The sequence below is a fragment of the Garra rufa genome, chromosome 16 (assembly GCF_049309525.1).
Source record: "Garra rufa chromosome 16, GarRuf1.0, whole genome shotgun sequence".
NCBI lineage: Eukaryota > Metazoa > Chordata > Actinopteri > Cypriniformes > Cyprinidae > Garra > Garra rufa.
Genome location: NC_133376.1, coordinates 45,217,940 through 45,236,342, shown reverse-complemented (window position 1 = coordinate 45,236,342; position 18,403 = coordinate 45,217,940). Strand labels below are relative to the sequence as shown.

At 36.6% G+C, this 18,403-nt stretch overlaps 2 protein-coding genes across 2 annotated transcripts in view; one reads left to right on the top strand and one right to left on the bottom strand.

Moving 5' to 3' along the window:
• Positions 1-13,841, bottom strand: part of LOC141288677 (storkhead-box protein 2-like) — a 33,015-nt gene extending 19,174 nt beyond the window's left edge. The window contains exons 1-2 of the mRNA XM_073820842.1: positions 13,727-13,841; positions 6,439-6,591 (exon numbers count right to left, since the gene is read on the bottom strand). Coding sequence (XP_073676943.1) covers positions 6,439-6,571 — 133 coding nt within the window. The 5' untranslated portion in view covers positions 6,572-6,591; positions 13,727-13,841. The remainder of the gene's footprint in view (positions 1-6,438; positions 6,592-13,726) is intronic.
• The window catches only part of LOC141288171 (trafficking protein particle complex subunit 11-like), an 18,612-nt gene continuing 13,383 nt past the window's right edge, over positions 13,175-18,403 (top strand). Inside the window, exon 1 of the mRNA XM_073820270.1 lies at positions 13,175-13,295. Coding sequence (XP_073676371.1) covers positions 13,175-13,295 — 121 coding nt within the window. The remainder of the gene's footprint in view (positions 13,296-18,403) is intronic.

Here is an 18,403-nt window from a genome sequence, read left to right as displayed (position 1 = left end):
ACATTCACAGTCCAGTTTCATACTATACGTATGGGTGTGTTTAACACAGCATATAGACACGCCATAGTGGTGGCTGCCCTCCCTGCCTGGTTGACTGGTTTCACAGCTTTGCTTCTCTGTTGGCATTACTCCCCATTACATCATGGAGTTCTTAAAGCCAGCCTAGTGTGACGCAATACACCTCCCTCCCCCCCACTGCAGCTAAAATGCAGCAGGCAACACCCCATTCAGACCTTCATGTTTTGGGGGGGAGATTCTACAGTGTATGTCCATGTCTGTGATATAAACCTCTGTGGTCCACCAAATAGAGATATTAGAGAGGTAAGTGCAATTGTGATGTCACAGGGAAACACGGTCAGCATTTTTGTCCACTCCAGAACTCTTTTCAAACAGTACAACCTTAACATGTGTCAAAATATAGCGTTAAAGAGTTGTTTGATCGCTGTATTGCTTCGGCTTTGTCATTTACATTTGTAGTCCAGAGCACTGCTATAAGTAGACGCTGAGGTGGAGAAGGGTTGCCTGTACTTACATCATAGTTGCTGCTTAGTTTCCCTGTCAATGAGGTGCAATCCTAATTCAACCTTACAAACACACATGCACACGCACACACTTAAATGACTGTCTAATCCAATCGAGAACAACAGACTTTCAATTCCTGCAGAAATTCACTTTGGTACTAAAGATCTACAGCATACATACTTCTCAACATCTTGACAGAAGTGTTACTTTTATACAACTATTATGTATGTTTGCAAGTTTGGACACACATTACCAGTCAAAAGTTTTTGAACAGTAAGATTTTTAATGTTTTTTAAAGAAGCCTCTTCTGCTCACAGAGCCTGCATTTATTTGATCTAAATACAGCAAAAGCAGTGATATTGTGAAATATTTTTGCTATTTAAAATAGCTGCTTGCTATTTGAATATATTTTAAAATGTTGAAATGTTTGATATATCAAAACGTTTTAAATGAAATTATAGAAATGTATACTTTCATTTATCAAGGCAGGTTTAAATTGTTCAAAAGTGATGATAAAGACATTTATAATGTTACAAAATATTTCTATTTCAGATAAATGCTGTTCTTCTGAACTTTCTATTCATCAAAGAAACCTAAAAAAAATTCTACTCAGCTGTTTTCAACAATAGTAATAAAAAGAGTTTTTTGAGCAGCAAATCAATAGTAGAATGATTTCTGAAGGATCATGTGACTGGAGTAATCGTGCAAACATTTAGCTTTGAAATCACAGGAATAAATTACATTTTTAAATGTATTCAAATTGAAAGCATTTTTAAATAGTAAAAATATTTCACATTTTTACTGGTTTTGCTGTACTTTGGATCAAATAAATGCAGGCTTGGTAAGCAGAAGAAACTTCTTTAAAAAACATAAAAAAAATTTGACTGGTAGTGTACCTACTCTTTTTTTTAAATGGTTTTCAAAAACATGAAATAAGACAAATGGAAGTATTAAATGCGATGAGAACATGACCCTGGCTGGACTTAGGCGTCTCAAGATGCATCAACACAAACCAATGTCCATTCTTTCTAACCCAACACTGGGAAACAGTTCAGAGAGTTTTATAAAAACAACAATTCATCACTAGCAGCATCCAATGATTGTGGCTAAATCTAACCTAAAAACACCGGTCTAATCCCAGAATCTCCATTAACTAACCACTGACCATTTTTCTTTCATTAAGTATAATGACACATTCCTACAAAAAAAGGATAACAACTTTAACTCAACTAAACAACTATTTTGTTTTCTCCCTTTTAGATTACACAGAAAAAAACACCACAGAAAAAGTCTGTTGCCGTGTTCAATCTCAATGTCTACTTTTAGATGAAAAAAGGGTGTGTTTTTTCTCCAAACAAACAGACTTTGACCTCAACTGGAAAATGAGAAGCCGAACAATAATAATGCGATGCTGTGTGCCTCACTAAAATATAGACTTATTTTTACAACAGGATCCATGCAACATCCTTAGGATCTTTCTTCAAAATAAACACCGATGAATTTGCACCTGAGCCAAAGCAGAAACGTCATGGGGGGGAATTTTCTATCCTGCAATACTTGCAGTAAGATGAACTGCTACATGAGTCATATGAAAATGCACTCTGTGGAATGGCATATTACATTTCAATAATGCCTGTATGCTTTATTTTTACAGTCAACGTGCTCTATATGATCTCTCTCCAACAGACGTTTATCTGTCTAACAGAACAAAACTATCCCCATATGACTTTAAGACTTTGGAATGCATAACTACATGTACATGGATTACTTTGGCAGATGCTTTTATCTACAGTGACATACAATAGTTCAAGGTAACCTTGCAAACCTAATCAAATCAAATCAACTCAACTTAAATACCATATTCACACACACAGACTCTGACCTGCCTTCTTGATGCTCGTCCAAATTGAGAGGTTACGATCCAGGTGTGCAAACTTTGTGTTCAGAGCATGAGCTGAAAGGATGAGGTCATGATTCTATAGCAACCTCAGCATTCACTACTGATTCTATAGCAACCTCACTGCCTCACAACATAAGGGACACAGAGCTCATTATGACTCAGCATCTGCTGCATCTCTTTAGCTCAGTCTCACATGATATAATCAGCATCACACCACTAAGATGCTGAACTTGACAAATCAGTTTGGCACAAAAAACACAACTGACATGTAATGAAACAATTAAGACTGTGCCAATACATTTTGGGCTAGGCAATATATTGAATAAACCACAATATATCCGCTATGATGTTAAATTAAAGGTGACATATCATGAAAATCTGACTTTGTCCATGTTTAAGTGCTATAATCGGGTCCCCAGTGCATCTGTCAACCCAAAAATGTAAAAACAAACAACCCTGTAACTTTGTTTTGGTTAGCCTCTTTCACAAGCATGTGAAAAAAACAAGCCGCTCACATTTACACCCACAAGCCGCCATTGTGTTTTCACAAGCAACAACAGTGTTCTAACGCCATGGCAAAAGTTCAAGCAAAGCATGTTTACTGTTCTGTTTTTGACTGCACAAACAAGAACAAAACACTATTTAGAGTCCCAGCATCAAATGAGACAACAGAGCAGTGGATTTATTGATTTATTACTGTCTATTTTAGTTTTATATAGTTTTAAACTTGTGTGTATTTGCCAGTTCAAGCGCAATAAGACATGAAAGAGAATTTCGTTTAGTACTCACATGCCATGTGACAGCTGCTTTCTGTGCGTGTGTTTCGGATGTGTGCGCTCAGAAAACCCGATATCAGAAGTTTAAACTAATATGGCTTTAAAACACATAATTTTAGCGAGACAGACATGATAATCAAAACCAAATAGGTGTTTTTTTTTAGCAGAATATCTAAGGTACAAGCTGTAAAGGCACAACCCTATTCTGGAAAAGTGGCGTGGAGCAGCAGCTCAATTGCATTTAAAGAGACATGCACGAAAAAAGCATATTTGTTAGGGATGTGACGAGACCTCATGGCATGAGATCTGACGTGTCTCGTGATATCTGACCGGTCTCGCGAGAATGTGACGATATCCTCTCAAAACATTTTGCAGTGTTTACACTATAGCTGCTCGATTCATCATTAAAATATCACAATCTCCATTCAAACACCCACGCGATCTTATTCCTGAGTGACAACGATTCACACTGTGCTGCTCACGCTCCACTGATGCTTATGTTGTGAAACAGGTGTTAAAGACATTAAAATCTGCATTCATGCTGCTGTTGATCCAGAAAGAGCAACACAAACAGTCTTTTCAACCACATATTGATAATTATTTGTTACATTTAATAACAGAAGTACTAGGATAAAAGTTTATATTTTGGTTATAAACACTTGTCTGCAGTAGTGATCAAAACAAAAGTATCTTAACACTTGTACGTATTGTAACGCTTATCCTCTTCTGCCAGGAGGTGGCGACAACTGCACGTTTATAAATGTACAGTCGTGGCCAAAAGTTTTGAGAATGACACAAATATTAGTTTTCACAAAGTTTGCTGCTAAACTGCGTTTAGATCTTTGTTTCAGTTGTTTCTGTGACGTACTGAAATATAATTACAAGCACGTCATACGTTTCAAAGGCTTTATCGACAATTACATGACATTTATGCAAAGAGTCAGTATTTGCAGTGTTGGCCCTTCTTTTTCAGGACCTCTGCAATTCGACTGGGCATGCTCTCAATCAACTTCTGGGCCAAATCCTGACTGATAGCAACCCATTCTTTCATAATCACTTCTTGGAGTTTGTCAGAATTAGTGGGTTTTTATTTGTCCACCCGCCTCTTGAGGATTGACCACAAGTTCTCAATGGGATTAAGTTCTGGGGAGTTTCCAGGCCATGGACCCACAATTTCAACGTTTTCGTCCCCGAGCCACTTAGTTATCACTTTTGCCTTATGGCACGGTGCTCCATCGTGCTGGAAAATGCATTGTTCTTCACCAAACTGTTGTTGGATTGTTGGAAGAAGTTGCTGTTGGAGGGTGTTTTGGTACCATTCTTTATTCATGGCTGTGTTTTTGGGCAAAATTGTGAGTGAGCCCACTCCCTTGGATGAGAAGCAACCCCACACATGAATGGTCTCAGGATGCTTTACTGTTGGCATGACACAGGACTGATGGTAGCGCTCACCTTTTCTTCTCCGGACAAGCCTTTTTCCAGATGCCCCAAACAATCGGAAAGAGGCTTCATCAGAGAATATGACTTTGCCCCAGTCCTCAGCAGTCCATTCGCCATACTTTTTGCAGAAGATCAATCTGTCCCTGATGTTTTTTTTTTTTTTTTGGAGAGAAGTGGCTTCTTTGCTGCCCTTCTTGACACCAGGCCATCTTCCAAAAGTCTTGGCCTCACTGTGCGTGCAGATGCGCTCACACCTGCCTGCTGCCATTCCTGAGCAAGCTCTGCACTGGTGGCACTCCGATCCCGCAGCTGAATCCTCTTTAGGAGACGATCCTGGTGCTTGCTGGACTTTCTTGGACGCCCTGAAGCCTTCTTAACAATGCAGTGGAAAGTTTTTTTCGGGATTAAGTTAATTTTCATGGCAAAGAAGGACTATGCAATTCATCTGATCACTCTTCATAACATTCTGGAGTATATGCAAATTGCTATTATAAAAACTTAAGCAGAAACTTTTCCAATTTCCAATATTTATGTAATTCTCAAAACTTTTGGCCACGACTGTATTTATCATTGAAACATTTATTCAGGAGATTTCAATAGTAAAACAAGTCTTTATTAACTGAAGTTCCTTCATTTTTTTATTTAGTTTGAATATATTTTTTAAAAGACTTAAAGCAATGAGCATTTTGTCAGAACCACTAGTAAATTGTGTTATTTTGTTTAGATTTTTAGTCTTCTTTCTTCAGAATCATGAGAGAATCGAGATCTCCAGTTTATTTAAAAAAATTTAGATTTTCAATTTATCCACAATCAAGCAGCTTTAGTTTACATGTTTATTACAGCATATAGTTCATTAAAATAGAAGTTTAAATTTCAAGTTCATATCAAAATCCGCATGCATTTTGTGTTTTTCAGTTGAACAAAATAATATTTTTCCCTATATATTTCATCATTGAGGATTTATTTGAAAAAAAAAGTTTAAAAATCTTGTCTCATTCTCGTGAACCCAGTCTCAGGTCTCATCTCGTGGGATAACTGTCTCGTCACACCCATAGTATTTGTGCTTCCACTCAAAACAGGGATTTTCTAAATGATATCATACATGATCTGTGGGGGTTTTTGAGCTGAAACCTCACAGACACATACTGGGGACATCTGGGACTTCTATCTACACATTTATTCATCCATCCACTAAGAATACCATAGTGTGCATTTGCATAGTTTACATGTCAATTAATGCTACATTATTATTCTCAAACTACTAAAACCAGCATTAAAAAAAATAGGTAAAAAGTGTAATATTTTACTTGTGTGTCACTTTAAGTCCATTCATTCACTATATATGTGTGTACTGTTAACATTGTTACAACCACATCCTCTGAGAAAATATTAAAACACATTTTCCCCCATAATCCAGCCACTACTTTCAGCAAAACATCATTATCCTGTTCTGTGTTTCTGCAAAATTGCATATAACAATGGATGTTAAACTTTCCGTATCACTGCTGTGACCACAACTCTCCAAATATGAGACCCAGACCCAGACGTTCCAGGATATGGCTATAATCATGTGCAAATAGCTGTGTATATGGTTACAATTGGTGTTATTGGCAAAAACTGAAAAAACCAAAATCACTGAACCATTATAAAACAGATTCAGCATGTAAAACTTACAGATGTTCAGAGCCCAAAGAAGATAAACACTAAGTGTAGCATTTTTTTTGTATTGTGATATTATTTTAAAGGCATTTATGTGCATTTTCTTCACAGATTTTCTGCGAAGTCATTGAAGGACGTTACCTGGGAAGCATGTTGCTAGGTGTTCGATGAGAGTCTCTTGCGTGACAGTCTTACGGGCGGAGTTCATGGCAGAAATGGCCAGGCACAGGATTTCTCCCAGTGGGATGAACTGGGATTGGCTGATGGGAGACATGCTGATGGGAGACACATCACCTGCAAAGGACAAAAATCAAAGGTCAAAGATTTGCTCAGTGTGGCTGAGGTGAAAGGTTAAAAGGTTACAATGGTGGCTTTAATGCAGAACAGGCGTCGTGACTTTCTAGAGGAACTGATAAAAAGTTATAATGTTTTCATGTTTCCATACACTAATAAAAGAACAATTAATGGCCTAATATTTCACCATTTTAAAATGATCTGCATTAGTCAATAATGCTCAAAAAACAGATACTACTATGGATGCAGAGATAGCAAAGTTCTTCTTGCACAAAGCAATAAGTCAGTAATTACTGTCATGGTATGGCAAATGATCAATTGGCTGTTGTTCAAATTCTCTGCTATGTGCTTAAAAGGATAGTTCACCCAAAAATTTAAATTCTAAGTCGTTCCAAACCCGTAAGACCTTTGTTCATCTTTGGTACACAAATTAAGACATTTTTGATCAAATCTGAGAGCTTTTTGACCTTGCATATTAGACAGCAACACAACTGACACATTCAAGGCCCAGAAAGGTAGTAAGGACATTTGTTCGCAAAAAAACAAAATAACAACTTTATTAAACAATTTCTTCTCTTGTGACAGAATTCTTGTGTGACCTAATGAGAGAATTTTTAGGTGAACTATACCTTAAAAACTAAACTACAAAAACACTTAAATGACTTTTTAAATTAGAAAAACAATAGAAAATATTTTTAAATAGAGTTTTCATTGCTAAAGACACATTATTTTAACAGAGTATCTTCTTTAGCTGCTGAAGGGTGGTACTACATGAAAAAATATGATATTTAGGCAAAATAAAAAAAACATCTTTATTCTGTTCAAAAGTTTACACCCCTGAGTCTTGCATCATTAGTCCCTCAGTTGTCCTCAGTGTGAAAAGATGGATCTCAGAATCATACAGTCATAGTTGGAAAGTATTCAAATACGCAAAAATGCTGAAAAACCAAAGAATTTATGGGACCTTAAGAATTTTTCTAAAGAACAGCCGGCAATTTAACTGTTCAGGACAATGAAACAATGAACTCATGAACAAATATTACTGAACAAAACAGCTGTGGATCATTCAGATAACAACACAGTATTAAGATTCAAGTGTATGTAAACTTTTGAACAGGGTCATTTTTATAAATTTAACTATTATTTTCTTTAGTGGACTATATGTAAATGTCTTTTATGTGAAATATCATTTTCAGGTCAGTACTAAAAAAACTTAAACATGCATTTTGCATTATCCCTCTTATTTTGCAGATTCTGCAAGGTGTATGTAAACTTTTGACTGCAACTGTATATCAGCATTGTATTGTTCACAGATATCAGCAATAGCTGATGGGTGTCCGTCCAAATTTGCGAATTTCAAAGAGAACAAAATCGTCACTCCCTGAAAAACTGGCACTATATATCACTAAGAAGAGTAGAAGAAGCTGCTAAATATAACAATTTTCATATATAATAAATTACTTGCGCCTCGAGTGAGCAGATGCAACACAATAAATGCGTTCCTTGTTGTCAACAAGATCAGTTTGTTGGTAGTCAAGTTATCCCATCCCATCGTGCAACATGACTTTTTTGATGTGCATAGAGGAATTTATCTGGAAAATGCATTTCCATCTCTCATTATTCACATGAACCCTTTTAGCACAAGTCAAAAACCACCTCAAGTGAGCGTTTGCAATACTGCAATACTTTAAAATCGACATCTAAAAAAAAGCCCTTATCAGTTGACCCCTACAATACACTCCCAAAACTGCACCTTGGCAAGAAATGACTGGCAGTGCAACAAAAAACACTTTCCAACAACGTTTTAATCTTCAGTCTTGTTTTTGAAAAGCACTGCAGCAGAAATGACAGATCCCACCTTTAGCCTGCTGAGATTAAATCTTTGCCCTTGACACAACTCTCTCATCCTTAACGTTTGCTCTCTGGACCGACCCACATTCTGTACTACTCAAAGACCTCTTTCAAAAATAACCCAGAACATCTGGTGGACTGGACTCTCCAGTACAGACCCTGGAAGAGACACCCAGAGGAGGCAACACTCCCAGCCAGCAGGCCTTGGCACCTGGGTAAGTAGCTCAGCATGGATCCCTGGCTCTTAGGATCCAAATCGGGCTTATCAGGCGTGCAAAGCGAGGACAGAAACATACTGGTAATGCACCTTCCTGGCTGGTGAAGAACAAGGGTAAGCTGATTAGGACAAAACATATGTGAGGAAAGCACAAAGTCAACTAGTGTCCACGTGAAGGTGGAAATCAACAATCAGACACGCTCAGGGTGGTCAGACTGATAAAGATGAAACGCTGACCTCAGATCTGTTCGATGCAGGTTATCAGGGATGACAGATGCAGGAATCTGATCATGGATGAACATGAAAAGTTATGTTGCTTCTAGTGGAGACATGAGCTTTAGATATGCTTAGGTGTCCCATTTACAGTCTGGCCTGGTGTCATTACTTGAACAATGTTCAGGAGGTTGTCAAACCTGCCTAAAAAGCCAGGTGGACAAGTAACACGAGATTAACAAGACACTGAACAATTATAGTGAGCAGTTTGGGTTCAAAGGCAATCCTAAGTAGCATGGGTATATTTGTAGCTATAGCCAACAATATATTGTATGGGTCAAAATTATTGATTTTTTTTTTATGACAAAAACCAGTAGGATATTAAGATCAAGTTTTGTAAATTTCCTACCGTAAATATATTGAAACTTCATTTTTGATTAGTAATTGGCATCTGGACAACTTTAAAGGTGATTTTTTCAACATATATCTTTTTTGGCACCCTCAGATTCCAGATTCACTGGTGAATAACCTGACAATTTACAAACTGCTTACTGCGCACAAACATGCCAATCGCTGGCCGAAACTTGCTTAATCTACTTGGAAACAAAGTCATGCTACAGGGAAGAACTAATCAAATAGATTTGTCAAGGCTTGCTAGGTTAGCTGCATTAAATCGTTGATATATACTCAGGCACGCAGTATAGGAATTAAATGAGATATCCATGAACATTACATTCTGCCTCATCTGAATTTCTGTCCATCCAAAAGCAATAAGTAGACTATTAGTAAACTATTAGTTACAATTAATCAATTCAAAATAAATGTATGTTTACAAAAAAAAATTACTAAAACTTTAATTAAAATGAAAAAGAAAACTAAAAATCTATTAAAAAATCGTATCACAAAAACTATAACTAAAAACTATACCATAAAAGTTATTATGAATTTTACAATTTGAATAAATATTAACTTTAATTTCCTAATAATTTACTCACCCCCATGTCATCAAAGATGTTCATGTCTTTCTTTCTTGAGTCGCAAAGAAATTAAGATTTTTGAGGAAAACATTCTAAGATTTTTCTCCATATAGTGGACTTCAATGGAAATCAATGGGTTGAACATCTAAATTGCAGTTTCAAAGGGGTCTACACGATCCCAGTCAAGGAATAAGTGTCTTGACTAGCGAAACAGTCAGTAATTAAAAAAAATCAAAAATTAAATTGAAATATATTTTGACCACAAATGCTCAACTTTACAAACGATGTAGCCATGCATCCACTTAAGTCGACTATATGGAGAAAAATCCCGGAATGTTTTCCTAAAAAAGCTTAATTTCTTTTCGACTGAAGAAAGAAAGACATGAACATCTTGGATGAAATGAGGGTACGTAAATTATCAAGACATTTTCATTCAGAAGTGAACTAATCCTTTAATGTTAACATATATCAAACATTTTAGATAAATCCCACCCTAAAAAGCACAAAAACAAAGAAACAGTACTCACTTTGCATGCTGGTTAAACAAAAACTCTTCCTGTCTAAGTGAAAAGTTCTTAGTCAGAATAAGCTGCAAAGTGGGCCAAACTTTGACTAATAAGCAAATGAAAAGGAACAGGGAAAATACATTTTTAAACAAAAGTTGCTTACCGAAGCATTACAACTAGGCTTAAACTTTGCGATCATGGATACATTTCAGTCATATAATGCAGTTTCCTCATCCTCACCGGTGTAAGACTCTATCTCCCCTGTGAGATATTTCACGCCAGACCACCTCTCCTCACAGACACTGACATCACTGTTTTCCCTTCTCCTTCCAGGAAAGAGCTCCAACCGCCCGACTGGGACTGCGGTCCTGCGGCCCAGTCACTCGTGACCACAGACACTGTATAGTAAACACGCTGCAGTCCAAACATCACTTCGCCAGCGGTCAGAGCGATTTCTCACAGTTCATCACTACAATACATCTCACACAGAACTCCTCAACTAGAAAGCCTGATCTACACTGAAATAGAAAAAAAAACTGTAAAGTGAAGGGAACACATAAATCTTATCAGGGTGGATCATAAATAATTAGATGTCACACTTGTTTTGCTTTGCAAATCAACTGATAAGAGGGAATTAAAGAGATAGTTCACCTAAAAATGAAAATGTTGTCAGTAATTACTCAACCTTTATGTTGTTCCAAAACCGTAGGACCTTTGTTTATCTTCAGAACACAAATTAAGATATTTTTGATGAAATCTGAGAGCTTTCTGAACCTGCATAGACAGCAATGCAACTGACACATTGAAGGCCCAGAAAGGTAGAAAACAAACATGACAAATTTCTCAATTTCGTTAGCGTTCACATATCTTAATTTGTGTTCTGAAGGGTAAATGAAAGTTTTAAGGGTTTGAAACGACATGAGGGTGAGTAATTAATGACAAAATTTTCATTTTTGGGTGATTGGGTGAACTATCACTTTAAGCAGTGCTTGCCTTAAAGCACACTACAAAGTAGGTTTAAAATAAAATCAAATGCTCTATTGAGTCACTTCTATAAATACAGCTCCCATCAAGATTCTAAGAAAAAGCACGTATGAGCCAAATCTTTGCGTTTTTCCTCACCACACAAGTTTACTTTGGCATAAACGCTGTTTTCAGATCAAGCAGGGTCTTATTCCAGAAAAATTACTTTCGTTACACAATAGCTGTAGTGAAAGAGGACAAAGGGGAGGAGCTGCTCTCTGCTTCCTGAGCGAGCTTTGATCTCTCTGATGGTCCATGTGTGTTGTGATGGTGGTGATAGCATTCAACAGCAGGATGCGACCAGCTCTCTGCATTTCAATGAGGCCTGAAACTCAAACATCAGCATCAAACTGTCATAGTGTGTTCGGACTAAAAGACTAGTGACTAAGAAAGTACTAAAAGAAAAATCTACCAACAAATGTACTTGATTTACGCAATATACTCAACTTAATTACACAAAATATGGTTAATTTCACTCAGAATAATAACTCACTTGCAGCTCAGTGAGTATCAATTTAGATGGTTAATTAAGAGATTCAAAACAGTAAATGCTGTTAGACTTTGAACCAGTTCATCTGGGTTTGTTTTCCCGCCCAGCTCCCTGGACCACAAAACCAGTCATAAGGTTCAATTTCTTGACTGAAAGTTGAATAAATAAGCTTTCCATTGCTGTATTTGTAAAGATAGACAACTATTTGAAAATCTACAAACTGAGGGTGCAAAAATAAGTATTGAGAAAATCGCCTTTAAAGTTGTCCAAACGAAGTTCTTAGCAATGCATATTACAAATCAAAAAATAAGGTTTGATATATTTTTGGTAGGAAATTTACAAAATATCTTCATGAGACATGATCTTTACTTAATATCCTACTGATTTTTGGCATAAAAGAAAAATGTATCATTTTTGTCCTTTGATCCAATATATACTTATATATTATACTAATAATATTTTGCATATTTTAACTTCATGATTGTTTTGCATCGTCACAAAATGTTAACTATATTATCCCCCAGCTTTAATCTGCTTAATACGACTGAAACATTAAGATATTAAAGGGATAGTTCACCCAAAAATAGAAATTCTGTCAATACTTACTCACCCTTATGTCGTACAAGACCCGTAGGACCTTCCTTCATCTTCAGAACACAAATTAAGATATTGTTGATGAAATCTGACAGCTTTCTGTCCCTCCATAGACAGCAACGCAACTGACACGTTCAAGGCCCAGAAAGGTAGTAAGGACGTTGTTAAAATAGTCCATGTGACATCAGTGGTTCATCCGTAATGTTATGAATTGTGTGCAGAGAAAACAAAAATAACAACTTTAGTCAATAATTTCTTCTCTTCCCTGTCAGTCTTCGACATGCGTTCACAAAAGTACCACAATACATGACTAAGCAGGGTCAGAAAGCTCTTGAATTTCATCAGAAATATCTTGATGTATGAAGGTCTTATGGGTTTGGAATTACATGAGGGTGAGTAATTAATGACAGAATCTTTGAATCATTCAGTACCACAGTATTTATCAAAGTACTGTGCTACTGCCATTTGAAATCACCACTGCACAGTACTTAACAGTAACGAAAGCCTAAAAAGCTCAAAACAAAAATATTGCATGAAACTTTCACAGGCTCTGTGTGGAAAAGCTTGTCAACAGACCGTGGAAACTTTCACAGATAGCTGGGAAACCAGGAAGTGACCTCACGCGCAACAAAGAGCTGCATTATCAGAGGCAAAATGAAAAACATGTGATGTTGCTGTCAGCTTTAACCCCCAGCAGGGAGAGAGGAAGAGAATGGCAGACATTTTCAGACCGTCCTGCTCCATTTGTCCACCCCCACCCCCCTCGACCAGTAAGGGCCCGGAGCAGGGGGCTCGCCTGATGGCTGATGGAGGGGGAGAAGACACAGACACAAGTGCAGAGGGGTTAAAAACATAGCCTGTCTTTATCTGATCCCGCCTGCAACAGCTGCATCACAGTCACCACGTCCCCGACAGGGTTAATACAACACAAGCAAAAAAATACAGCATGACGTGACAGAGAGAAAAAGAGGATGATAAAGAGACAACCATCCTCGAACATGCCTGCGTTTCGCTCCGGAGGCGTTTTCGCTGTCGGATAATGGAGGAGGAGGTACGCAGAAGACACGCTCACGCCTGACGCCGCCGTAGTAAACAATCCCCCCACAGCTTGGGCTCTTTGTCCAAACACCTCCCGATCAACCCCACCCCCCTCTTTTGTGATTCATTCTGACAACGCCACGGCACGCAGCCTAATTACGGTGCGCAGACGAACGTGCAACAGAAACACAGGCGCCATGAAAGAGAGAAGAAGATCAGGCTCTACCTTGGTTTATTCCGTGCGGCTCCAGCTCCTAAAATCCAAGCAGACTTTGGGATCCTTCCGAGAGCCTTCCACAGACAAATGAGCATTCACTCCAGGGTCTTACCCAGCATGCTCTGGTCCACACAAAGAGAGGGGAGGTGTGACCAATCACATTGGGGCTGAGCTTGCACTGTTTTTTTTTTTTTTTTTTTTGGGGGGGGGGGTCCTTACAACACTTGCTCACTCCCAGGAATGCCCACTGACACAGTCTAGTGGGCGGCCCTTTCGGAAAATGTTGTTATGGTAACGCATCCCTGTTGTACCTAGTGCATGTTCATCCATGAGAGCCATATTTTCTCTCTTCAGCTTCAGCATTTACAGATTCTGCTAATTGATAATTAAAGGAATCAGCCTCAACGCAGTCATTCTGATGTAAAAATACGATTCCTGTTTTTTGAGCTGAATGACATCACGCATCACGCATCATCCCGAATTCAACGTCACTTCCATCTGAGGGCAAACGATGAGTGTGTATGGTCATGGTGGCTGTTAATGTGGCGAGGGGGTGTGAGAGGAGGAGCGGGACGGAGAGAGGGGGGAAGGAGGTTATCGCTGAGAGAGGGGGAGGGGTGTCTCTTAAAGGACACATGGGCGATCACAAAAGGCTTAGGCTTTATTCACAAACACAGAGGATCTGCTGTCTCATGCTGTCGGCCCCCTGAAATGAATTCAGGTTCCCAGGGCTGACTGACAGAACAGCCTATAGAAGGAACCGTTAATCACTTTGTGGATAATTACTTGATGGTAAACCACGGTAAAGCCCTATTTAGTGGAAAATGGAAAATAGACTGATTTGTGAGTTTGATAGGAAAGAATACACAATTTTTAAAGCATTTCAGTGGGTCTTTTTAAGGCAAGTAGCAATATTATGTGTGACCCTGAACCACAAAACCAGTCGTAATGATCAATTTTTTTAAATTGAGATTTATACATGACCTAAAAGCTGAAAAAAATAAGCTTTGTTAGGATAGGACAATATTTGGTCGAGATACAACTATTTGAAAATCTGGAACCTAGGGATGGGAATTGATAAGATTTTTACGATTCCAATTCCATTTTCGATTCTGCTTAACGATTCGATTCTTTATCGATTCCCTTATCGATTCTCATATGGAAGAAAAGGGACAACAAATTGTTGATTAGCATAGTTAAACTGTCTCTGTTTGGGGCTTTGTACTTAGGGCTGAGAATCTTTGTCATCTCCCTAAAAAATTTATAATGGGAATGAATGAGTCCTGCAGCTTTATTAGCCGAGGACATGCTAACGTTGTTGCTGCTGCTGCCGCTGCTGGGTTGAGAACTGTTAGTCCAGAGCGGATCGAAAACGCAACATTATTTTATTGTTATTGCATGCTGTGTGCGCAAATGTTTTAGCATGTTAGTGGTATTTCCTCCCTTTGAGGAAATATCTACGCTGCAAGAATTGCAAGTTGCCCTATTTTAGTCTTTTTTGGTGAAATATAACCAGACTTTTGAGCGTTTGTTCCGCTTAGGCGCCAATGCTTATTGACTGAGCGTAAGCTACGCAACGTGCGTAAGTTACGCAATGCGCGTGATGACGTCATTCGTGCCCACTGGAATCGTTAAGGGAATCGTTTGCAAATTTTGCAAACGATTCGATGGAATTGAAACACTGGGAACCGGTTCTCAACAAGAACCGGTTTTCGATTCCCATCCCTACTGGAATCTGAGGGTGCCAAAAAATCTAAGTATTAAGAAAATCGCCTTTAAAGTTGTCCAAATGAAGTTCTTAGCAATGCATATTACAATCAAAAATTACGTTTTGATATATTTACGGTAGGAAATTTATTATTTATCTTCATGGAACATGATCTTTATTTAATATCCTAATGATTTTTGCCACTAAAGAAAAATTTATCATTTTAACCCATTTAGTGTATTATTGGCTATTGCTACAAATACACCTGTGCGACTTAAGACTGGTTTTGTGGTCCAGAGTTTTATTTGTTATTGTAAGAGGTTTGTTCAAATCAGTAACCTCAAATCTCTGCCTAATTCAAAAAGATAAGAATTAAAGAAAAATACAAAAAAATAAACAAGTTTGGGGTCAGTAAGATTTCTTTGAAGGACATCTTTAATACGTTTATTCAGCAAGGATCTATTAAACTGATCCAAAGTGACCATAAAATATTTACGATGTTATGATATATTTCTTTCAAATAAATGCTGTTCTATTCATAAGTTCTCTTTATCAAACAATCCTGAAAAAAAGTGTCACAATTTCCACAAAAATATTAAGCAGCTCAACTGTTTTTTAACATAACAAGTAATGTTTAAATTAGTATATTAGAATGGTTTCTGAAAGAATCACGTGACACTGAAGACTGGAGTACTGATGCTGAAAATTTTGCTTTGCGTCACAGGAATAAATTACATTTTACACTATCAGTCAAAAGTTTTTGAACAGTAAGATTTTTAATGTTTTTTAAAGAAGTCCCAGCTTACCCAGCCTGCATTTAATTGATCTAAAATACAGCAACAGCAGTAATATTGTTAAATATTTTTACTATTTAAAATAACAGCTTTCTATTTGAATATATTTTAAAATGTAATTTATTCCTGTGATTTCAAAGCTGAATTTTCAGCATCATTACTCCAGTCTTTAGCGTCACGTGATCCTTGTAATATGCATTATAACATTTTTATTCTTATTATTCTTATCAATATCTAAAACAGTTGAGAACATTTTATTCAGGATTTTTTTGATGAATAGAAAGATCCAAAAATCAGCATTTATCTGAAATAAAAAGCTTTTGTAACATTACACACTAAAGTCGCTATAATTTTTCTTATTATTTTGGGGAAAAAAAATAAATAAATTAATGCTTTTATTTAGCAAGGATGCTTTAAATTGATCAAAAGTAATGATAAAGGAATTTATAATGTTACAAAAGATTTCTATTTCAGATAAATGCTGTTCTTCTGAACTTTCTATTTATCAAAGAACACTGAAAAAAACTACTGTTTTCAACATAATCATATTAAATACATGAATATATATATATTTTTTTTTTTTATTTTAGCAGCAAATCAGAATATTAGAATGATTTCTGAAGGATCTGGAGTAATGATGCTAAAAATTCAGCTTGGAAACCACAGAAATAAATTACATTTTAAAATATATTCGAATAGAAAACTGTTATTTTAAATACTAACAATATTTCAAATTTTTACAGTTTTTGCTGTACTTTAGATTAAATAAACACAGGCTTGGTGAACAGAAGAAGAAATTCTACCGTTCAAAAACTTTTGACTGGTAGTGTATTAAAGCAGAAAACAGTCATTTTAAACTGTAATAATATTATTGCAATATTTATATTGTTTATTTACACACAATAATGCATTTTTTGATAAATGCAGACTTGGTGGACATAAGAGACATGAAAAATAGCTTACCAACCCTAAATTTCTGAATTGTAATATAACAGAATAAATACATGACTAAAGAAATACATAAATAAACACGCTGATTTGTCATGAAAGACCCAAACTATAGGGAGACCTAAAGGGAGCAACATCACAACAGAAACTTTAGCATAAGATAACACAAATCATATGTTTGACAGAACTTTTTAGATTTTTAAGTTTGAATAGCTTTAAAAATTACAAGCTAAAAATCAGCCAACTGTTGCATTATGCGGTCTGAAATTCAGATTTTTAAAATATTAAACTTGACATAAAACCTAAACCAGACAAACCTCAAACCCACAAACTCAATCAATTCAGTGGGGCTGACATAAGAATAAGAGACTAAATAAAAATACTCAGTACATATTCGGAAATAACCTGCCACTTCTCCAGACACAAATTAAACAGTTTAGTCTTAGAAATATAAATCCAATAACAAATGTCTGTGCTGACAATCACGTGTCCTGTCAGCACTAAACAAATAAAAGCAAAAAAGCACTGTAGCTTAAACTAAACTAAAGAGACACTCTCTACTGTAAACCTACACTTAAACCTTCCCCTCAAAGGAAATTACTGCCAATTTTTGAATTTCATTAAACACCATTTAATATGTTTTTATGCTCTTTGGTTTACAGAGACATGGGAAGTGTCCTCATAAACCACATTTACGTTGTAGTACCCATGTCATTATAGACACTATACCAAAACACACACACACCAAGCACATCACAGTTGGCACTGTGGTATTGCATGTCAGGATATTTAACAGGAGTGACCAGATGCCACAACAAATCATCTCATAACTTATGTCAGTAAAGTAAGACTAAACAATGAGATGGTTGTTGTATTAAAAATTCTTTGGAGGAGCTTACTTTCTAAAGAAAAAAATACCCAATTTGAAGAAATGTATCTAAAACAGACAAAAAATGGAAATGCCCCCCAAATGTTTTTTGTTTTTGTTTTTTGGTTGAAACACATTTTCATTAGATTCAATTAAACCTGTTGAACATCTCTCAAGTATTTGTTCAAAGGAGAAGTGTCATTTTTTGTATTAAAATTCTCTCGTATCCCAGCTACACTATCAGTCAAAAGTTTCTGAACAGGAAGATTTTATGTTTTTTTAAAGAAGTCTCTTCTGCTCACCAAGCCTGCATTTATTTGATCCAACGTACAGCAAAAATAGTAACATTTTGAAATATTTGTACTATT